The following is a 9,475-nucleotide window of genomic DNA, read 5'->3' as shown; positions in this document are numbered from 1 at the left end:
TGTCAGAAGTCTCATATAGGTGGTCAGGAGGGGGTGTCAGAAGTCTCATATAGATGGTCAGGAGGGAGTGTCAGAAGTCTCATATAGATGGTCAGGAGGGGGGTGTCAGAAGTCTCATATAGATGGTCAGGAGGGGGGTGTCAGAAGTCTCATATAGATGGTCAGGAGGGGGTGTCAGAAGTCTCATATAGATGGTCAGGAGGGGGTGTCAGAAGTCTCATATAGGTGGTCAGGAGGGGGTGTCAGAAGTCTCATATAGATGGTCAGGAGGGAGTGTCAGAAGTCTCATATAGATGGTCAGGAGGGGGTGTCAGAAGTCTCATATAGATGGTCAGGAGGGAGTGTCAGAAGTCTCATATAGATGGTCAGGAGGGGGGTGTCAGAAGTCTCATATGAATGGGTCAGGAGGTGGTGCCAATGAATGAATATTACTGTATAAAGAATAGTGTCTAAGCAGCACATTGTTCCATAGAGGGAGAAGTGTAGTGAGTGAAGTGTACGAGGACTCAGAGGGGGAATAGCAGTCTTCATGGCATAAGGAGGGAGATGAGAGGGAGGCTGAGGGCAGAGGCAACAGTCCTGGTTGTTGAAGGGGGGTTGGAAAGGGGGAGGATGGGGTAAGTTGGGACGTGGAGGTGGGGGGGTTAAGCGGATGAGCAGCAGCCCCCCGCGGCCGTGGCGGCTTGGGGCTCGTCGTCCACGATCTGTACCCCCTCCGTGATGATGTTGACTGGCTGGCTCCGTTACCCTTCGCCCTCTCCTCCGCTTGGGCCGTCTCCATCATTCCTGTCAACAACAGGGAGACGAGAGGGAGACAGTCAGTCCTGTGGGAGCCAAAGTCCTACCACCAACAGAAGCTGAAAGTCCTACCAACAGAAGCTGAAAGTCCTACAACCAACAGAAGCTGAAAGTCCTACCACCAACAGAAGCTGAAAGTCCTACCACCAACAGAAGCTGAAAGTCCTACCACCAACAGAAGCTGAAAGTCCTACCACCAACAGAAGCTGAAAGTCCTACCACCAACAGAAGCTGAAAGTCCTACCACCAACAGAAGCTGAAAGTCCTACCACCAACAGGAGCTGAAAGTCCTACCACCAACAGGAGCTGAAAGTCCTACCACCAACAGGAGCTGAAAGTCCTACCACCAACAGGAGCTGAAAGTCCTACCACCAACAGGAGCTGAAAGTCCTACCACCAACAGGAGCTGAAAGTCCTACCACCAACAGAAGCTGAAAGTCCTACCACCAACAGAAACTGAAAGTCCTACCACCAACAGGAGCTGAAAGTCCTACCACCAACAGGAGCTGAAAGTCCTACCACCAACAGGAGCTGAAAGTCCTACCACCAACAGGAGCTGAAAGTCCTACCACCAACAGGAGCTGAAAGTCCTACCACCAACAGGAGCTGAAAGTCCTACCACCAACAGGAGCTGAAAGTCCTACCACCAACAGAAGCTGAAAGTCCTACCACCAACAGAAGCTGAAAGTCCTACCACCAACAGAAGCTGAAAGTCCTACCACCAACAGGAGCTGAAAGTCCTACCACCAACAGGAGCTGAAAGTCCTACCACCAACAGAAGCTGAAAGTCCTACCACCAACAGAAGCTGAAAGTCCTACCACCAACAGAAGCTGAAAGTCCTACCACCAACAGAAGCTGAAAGTCCTACCACCAACAGAAGCTGAAAGTCCTACCAACAGAAGCTGAAAGTCCAACTACCAACAAAAGCCAAACATCCTACAAACTAAAGCTTTAATTCCAAATCTACTAAATTCAGAAGTCCTACCAACAGAAGTCAAAGTCCTACCAGTTGGTCCATTGTAATATAATCATTTCAAGTATTTTATTTTTGTCTCAACCTGAGACATTAAATTCATCACTATTCCATAACATGCCAGAATGGCTGCTTACTTTTACACAGGTCCAGAAATAGTTCTTCTATTCCTTTGTTTAGTTTGGCTGACGTGTGATAGTGTTTTGCCCCCACTGACTCTGCATACCTGTGAGGAGAGGAATTTGACAGAGAAACAGACCAATCAGTTAGACCAATCACCATTCAGTTGTCAACATTCAGACCAATCACCATTCAATTACATCAACATTCACAAACAAAAGGAGTCCGTTGACTTCCTGTTTAGACGTCGTCATGAAAGGGTATTCCAAAAGCAGCATAGCGCCATAGGATGATAAGACTGAACACCCCTGCTGTACAAGGTCTCTACGGTAAAGTTACAGGAGAAGAGTGAGAAAACGAACCCTTCTGCCTCTTCCACTGATACATGTCTCTCCTTCTCCAGATCTACTTTATTACCTATGAGAAGAACAAAGAGGACGTATTAGTTCAGAGATCACATACTGCATATTTAACATTAGCACCACCAACTGTACGTCTCGTAGACTGCAAGAATACTTTATTTAACCAGGAAGAGCCCATTGAGGTTAGAACCCTGTAACAGTCATGTGTATCTTGACAGAGTGAGTTTAACTAATGATTTACAATGCAGATGTCATTGACCACCACACATAAATAAATATATATATATATATATATATATATATACACACACATATATATACACACACATACACATATACATACATACATACATACATATATACACACACACACAGTACCAGTCAAAAGTTTGGACACCTTCTCAATCAAGGATTTTTCTTTAGTTTTACTAGTTTCAACATTGTAGAATAATAGTGAAGACATCAAAACTATGAAATAACACATATGGAATCATGTAGTAACCCAAAAAGTGTTAAACAAATCAAAATATATTTTATATTTGAGATTCTTCAAAGTAGCCACCCTTTGCCTTGATGACAGCTTTGCACACTCTTGGCATTCTCTCAACCAGCTTCATGAGGTAGTCACCTGGAATGCATTTCAATTAAAAGGTATGCCTTCTTAAAAGTTAATTTGTGGAATTTCTTTCCCTCTTGTTTGAGCCAATCAGTTGTGGGGGTGGTATCCAGAAGATAGCCCTATTTGGTAAAAGACAAAGTCCATATTATGGCTCAAATAAGCAAAGAGAAACGACAGTCCATCATTACTTTAAGACATGAAGGCCAGTCAATATGGAACATTTCAAGAACTTTGAAAGTTTCTTCAAGTGCAGTTGCAAAAACCATCAAGCGCTATGATGAAACTGACTCTCATGAGGACCGCCACAGGAAAGGAAGACCCAGAGTTACCTCTGCTGCAGAGGATAAGTTCATTAGAGTTGACTGCACCTCAGATTGCAGCTCAAATAAATGCTTCACAGAGTTCAAGTCACAGACACATCTCAACAACAACTGTTCAGAGGAGACCGCATGAATCAAGCCTTCATGGTCGATTGCTGCAAAGAAACCACTACTAAAAGGACACCAATACAAAGAAGAGACTTGCTTGGGCCAAGAAACACGAGCAATGGACATTTGACCAGTGGAAATCTGTCCTTTGGTCTGATGAGTCCAAATTTGAGATTTTTGGTTCCAACTGCTATGTCTTTGTGAGACGCAGAGTAGGTGAATGGATGATCTCCGCATGTGTGGTTCCCACTGTGAAGCATGGAGGTGGTGTGATGGTGCTTTGTTGGTGACACTTTGTGATTTCTTTAGAATTCAAGGCACACTTAACCAGCATGGCTACCACAGCATTCTGCAGCGATACGCCATCCCATCTGGTTTGCACTTAGTGGGACTACCATTTGTTTTTCAACAGGACAATGACCCAAAACACACCTCCAGGCTGTGTAAGGGCTATTTGACCAAGAAGGAGAGTGATGGAGTGCTGCATCAGATGACCTGGCCTCCACAATCCCCCGACCTCAACCCAATTGAGATGGTTTGGGATGAGTCGGACGGCAGAGTGAAGGGAAAAGCAGCCAACAAGTGCTCAGCATATGTGGGAACGCCAAGACTGTTGGAAAAGCATTCCTCATGAAGCTGGTTGAGAGAATGCCAAGAGTGTGCAAAGCTGTCATCAAGGCAAAGGGTGGCTACTTTGAAGAATCTCAAATATATTTTGATTCCTTTAACACTTTTTTGGTTACTACATGATTCCATATGTGTTATTTCATAGTTTTGATGTCTTCACTATTATTCTACAATGTAGAAAATAGTAAAAAATAAAGAACAACCCTTGAATGAGTAGGTGTGTCCAAACTTTTGACTGGTACTGTACACTGAACAAAAATATAAAACTCAACATGTAAAGTGTTGGTCCCATGTTTCATAAGCTGAAATAAAAGATCCCTGAAATGTTCCATACGCACAGAAAGCTTCTTTCTCAAATTCTGTGCACAAATTTGTGTACATCCCTGTTAGTGAGCATTTCTCCTTTGCCAAGATAATTCATCCACCTGACAGGTGTGGCATATCAAGAAGCTGATTAAACAGCATGATCATTACACAGGTTCACCTTGTGCTGGGGACAATAAAAGGCCACTAAATGTGCAGTTTTGTCACACAAGACAATGCCACAGAAGTCTCAAGTTTTGAGGGAGCGTGCAATTGGCATGTTGACTGCAGGAATGTCCACCAGAGCTATTGCCAGGGAATTGAATGTTCATTTCTCTACCATAAGCCGCATCCAACGTCGTTTTATAGAATTTGGCAGTATGTCCAATCGGCCTCATAACCGCAGACCACTTGTAACCACGCTAGCCCAGGACCTCCACATCCAACTTCTTCACCTGCGGGATCGTCTGAGACCAGCCACCCAGACAGCCAATGAAACTGAGGGGTATTTCTGACTGTAATAAATCTTTTTTTGTGGTGAAAAAAATCATTCTGATTGGCTAGGCCCCCAGTGGATGTGCCTGGCTCCCAAGTGGGTGGGCCTATGCCCTCCAAGGCCCACCCATGGCTGCGCCCCTGCCCAGTTATGGGGGCGGCAGGTAGCTTAGTGGTTAAGAGCGTTGTGCCAGTAACCGAAAGGTCGCTGGTTCTAATCCCCGAGCCGACAAGGTGAAAAATCTGTCGTTGTGCCCTTGAGCAAGGCACTTAACCCTAATTGCTCCTGTAAGTCGCTCTGGATAAGAGCGTCTGCTAAATGACTAAAATGTAAATGTAAATCCATAGATTAGGGCCTAATTTATTTATTTCAATTGACTGATTTCCTTATATGAACTCTAACTCCGTAAAAATCGTTGAAATTGTTGCGTTAATATTTTTGTTCAGTATTTGGTCATTTTTCTTCCTAATTTTCGTGGGAAAACAAACATTTAAATAACTTTACTACAGCAGTTAATGTAGTTAAGATTAGAGCCAGACGATAAATCGGCTGACCAATATTAAATCAGCCAATATTAGCCTTTTACAAAAATACGACCAATCAGTCTGAGCTGCTCACTGAACATCATTCAGCCCTAAATCACAACGTGAGAGAAAGTAGGCATTGTGGTTTGACAGTGAGTAGTTTGCCACAGCCAGCGACAGCATATTTGAATAAGTAAATCATCTAAAAGTACACTTCACCAAGCAAGCAGCCATGTCCTCATCACATTCTCACCAAGGTAGTTAGCCTAGCTAGCTAGCAATCTGTGCTACTTATGTGCGAACACTGAACTGGTGCTAAAGTGAACAGTCATCCTTGATACAAAATGAACACCTGTTACTGTCTGGACCTATTATGTTAGTGGGTTTATTCAGTTAGTTTTCTGAAATATGCCATTAGCAAAAAGCAAAACAATTGGCGCAGATCTATCATTCAGGCCATGTGCTTGCATTCATGATGAGCTAAGATTGTTAGTTAGCTAGTTAAAATTTGAATGTGTGACTAAAACCAGTGTGGCAAAGGATTTTCTTGCATGAACATTTTCGGTCATCAGCACATGCCATTAGTTGAAATATAAAATGTTGTATTTAATAAGAGTGTAATTTACATGATGTTTCAGTAAGAAAACATTTTCATAGTGCTTGCCTTAACAAGCTCTCATTGCAAGGTTGCCATGAAGTGTTTCTTTACATGACCTGACATCTAGTGGTGACATTACGAACTGCATGTTACGGCATTTCACTGTCTAGGTTGTGAACAGTGCAGTTTCAGATTGACTTTAAGACAGTTTAATTCATTCAGCCCTTCTAGTTTGTATTTACTTTTGTATTTTTTGAGGATATATTTGCCTTTTGGTGGATATCATGTAAACCACAAATAAGATGTTCTTAAATAATGTGTCCATTTTTTTAATATTTAGTTAAGAAATCATCATTTAGAGTATCTGTTAATCCATTGGAGCACAATTTGTGAGAAAGAAGAAGTCGGTTTTTCATGCCACAATCGGTGACTTTTGCCTCCCTAAAATCGGCATCGGATCCAAAACTCCCATATGGGTCGGGCTCTAGTTATGATGTCACATAAAGGGCTCTAGTTAAGATGTCACATAAAGGGCTCTAGTTATGATGTCACATAAAGGGCTCTAGTTATGATGTCACATAAAGGGCTCTAGTTAAGATGTCACATAAAGGGCTCTAGTTAAGATGTCACATAAATGGCTCTAATTAAGATGTCACATAAAGGGCTCTAGTTAAGATGTCACATAAATGGCTCTAATTAAGATGTCACATAAAGGGCTCTAGTTAAGATGTCACATAAAGGGCTCTAGTTATGATGTCACATAAAGGGCTCTAGTTGAGATGTCACATAAAGGGCTCTAGAGTTATGATGTCACATAAAGGACTCTAGTTAAGATGTCACATAAAGGGCTCTAATTAAGATGTCACATAAAGGGCTCTAGTTATGATGTCACATAAAGGGCTCCTAATTAAGATGTCACATAAAGGGGCTCTAGTTAAGATGTCACATAAAGGGCTCTAATTAAGATGTCACATAAAGGGCTCTAATTAAGATGTCACATAAAGGGCTCTAGTTAAGATGTCACATAAAGGGCTCTAGTTATGATGTCACATAAAGGGCTCTAGTTATGATGTCACATAAAGGGCTCTAGTTATGATGTCACATAAAGGGCTCTAGTTATGATGTCACATAAAGGGCTCTAGTTAAGATGTCACATAAAGGGCTCTAGTTATGATGTCACATAAAGGGCTCTAGTTATGATGTCACATAAAGGGCTCTAGTTATGATGTCACATAAAGGGCTCTAATTATGATGTCACATAAAGGGCTCTAGTTATGATGTCACATAAAGGGCTCTAGTTAAGATGTCACATAAAGGGCTCTAGTTATGATGTCACATAAATGGCTCTAATTAAGATGTCACATAAAGGGCTCTAGTTAAGATGTCACATAAATGGCTCTAATTAAGATGTCACATAAAGGGCTCTAGTTAAGATGTCACATAAAGGGCTCTAGTTATGATGTCACATAAAGGGCTCTAGTTGAGATGTCACATAAAGGGCTCTAGAGTTATGATGTCACATAAAGGACTCTAGTTAAGATGTCACATAAAGGGCTCTAATTAAGATGTCACATAAAGGGCTCTAGTTATGATGTCACATAAAGGGCTCTAATTAAGATGTCACATAAAGGGCTCTAGTTAAGATGTCACATAAAGGGCTCTAATTAAGATGTCACATAAAGGGCTCTAATTAAAATGTCACATAAAGGGCTCTGGTTAAGATGTCACATAAAGGGCTCTAGTTATGATGTCACATAAAGGGCTCTAGTTAAGATGTCACATAAAGGGCTCTAGAGTTATGATGTCACATAAAGGGCTCTAGTTAAGATGTCACACAAAGGGCTCTAGTTAAGATGTCACATAAAGGGCTCTAGTTATGATGTCACATAAAGGGCTCTAGTTAAGATGTCACATAAAGGGCTCTAGTTATGATGTCACATAAAGGGCTCTAGTTATGATGTCACATAAAGGGCTCTAGTTATGATGTCACATAAAGGGCTCTAGTTATGATGTCACATAAAGGGCTCTAGTTATGATGTCACATAAAGGGCTCTAGTTAAGATGTCACATAAAGGGCTCTAGAGTTATGATGTCACATAAAGGGCTCTAGTTATGATGTCACATAAAGGGCTCTAGTTATGATGTCACATAAAGGGCTCTAGTTATGATGTCACATAAAGGGCTCTAGTTAAGATGTCACATAAAGGGCTCTAGTTATGATGTCACATAAAGGGCTCTAGTTAAGATGTCACATAAAGGGCTCTAGTTAAGATGTCACATAAAGGGCTCTAGTTAAGATGTCACATAAAGGGCTCTAGTTAAGATGTCACATAAAGGGCTCTAGTTAAGATGTCACATAAAGGGCTCTAGTTATGATGTCACATAAATATTGTGGGGGATGTAACCACAACAAAGTCAACAATGACTTCCTCCATGCAACTCTTCCTGCATTTGAAAGGTTCCCTAGCTGCTGGTCTACCTGGTCAGAGAACTTTGTGAACGTCAGGGTTGAAGGTTCTAGGCTGCAGTTTTGACATTTCAGAGGGAGAGAGAGCCATGGGATGCGTTTGAAGCAAATTGAGCTGTCTGACAGCGGTCTTATGTGACTGAAATTTGGAGGCAACAGAATATCCGAGACAAACTAACTACATTCTAGACTCCCTTCATCCTGGCAACGTTATGAAATTATTAGGATGTCTATTTAATTACAGGGCCCGTAACTAAACTAAATTCTCTGCGCACCTTCAAAGATCGATCCATTAACACGGTGAAATGTGACAAACAATAAAAGACATGTTGAAAGGTGAAAGGTTAGCCATGGTCTGCAGTAACTTACCTACTATACATAAACAGATCTCATTCCCCAACATTTTCCTCAATTCTTTGACCCAGTTTTTCACCTACAAAGCAAAACATTACATTTCATATCGATTTACAGTTCAAGAAAACACATTTCAACATTATAACACATATATAGACACTGATGCAAATTAAATATGAATATGTAAATCAAACAAAACATTTCAGTAATATATATATTCTGACATTTCTATGTAACTCATTTTTGCAATGATGTTCTTCTCTTCAGAGGCTTCAGTGTCCTTAATAGCACCCTATAGCCCTATGGGCACTGGTCAAAAGTAGTGCACTGTATAGGGAATTCGGTGCCATTTGGACCACAGCCCTGCTGTTCTCCCTGAGGAGATCATAGCTACCTTCTGGAAAGAGTCCTCATCTGTGATGTCATAGACCAATATAGCTCCATTGGAGTCTCTGTAGTAGATTGGCCCTAACGCGTGGAACCGCTCCTGACCTGCTGTATCCTGGGGTGGAGAGAGAGAGAGCCAGAGGGGAGGGAGCGATAGAAAGCGAGAGAGAGCAGATTATTTCAAGGCCAAAGTCCACTGATCAAGCCTCTGGGGGAAAAAAGGTAGTTTGAAACAATAACCATTGACAGTGACTGGCTTCAGATTGGTGGCAAGAAGAACATTACACACAAGGAAGGAAGGAACGCCTGTGAGCCAGACTGATTCAGCCAGATAACCTACTAACTATGCATCTCTCTCTGCCTGCTACAGACTGACTCAAATCAAAATGGATGCCAAATTCCTGTTCCTATTGCATCA

The 9,475-nt window shown here is 41.8% G+C and overlaps 1 protein-coding gene across 1 annotated transcript in view; it reads right to left on the bottom strand.

The window, feature by feature from the left end:
* Positions 1–590: 590 nt before the first annotated feature.
* LOC121553382 (ras-related protein Rab-21) overlaps positions 591–9,475 on the bottom strand; it is a 31,911-nt gene continuing 23,026 nt past the window's right edge. Inside the window, 6 exon segments of the mRNA XM_045218741.1 lie at positions 591–709; positions 712–786; positions 1,910–1,998; positions 2,255–2,309; positions 8,686–8,749; positions 9,065–9,172. Of these exon segments, the coding sequence (XP_045074676.1) occupies positions 645–709; positions 712–786; positions 1,910–1,998; positions 2,255–2,309; positions 8,686–8,749; positions 9,065–9,172 (456 nt within the window). The 3' untranslated portion in view covers positions 591–644.

Source organism: Coregonus clupeaformis, unplaced genomic scaffold (genome assembly GCF_020615455.1).
Source record: "Coregonus clupeaformis isolate EN_2021a unplaced genomic scaffold, ASM2061545v1 scaf1763, whole genome shotgun sequence".
In the NCBI taxonomy this organism is placed as follows: Eukaryota; Metazoa; Chordata; class Actinopteri; order Salmoniformes; family Salmonidae; genus Coregonus; species Coregonus clupeaformis.
The sequence above is the reverse complement of the archived record's forward strand: the minus strand, read 5'-3'. Positions and strand labels throughout refer to the sequence as shown.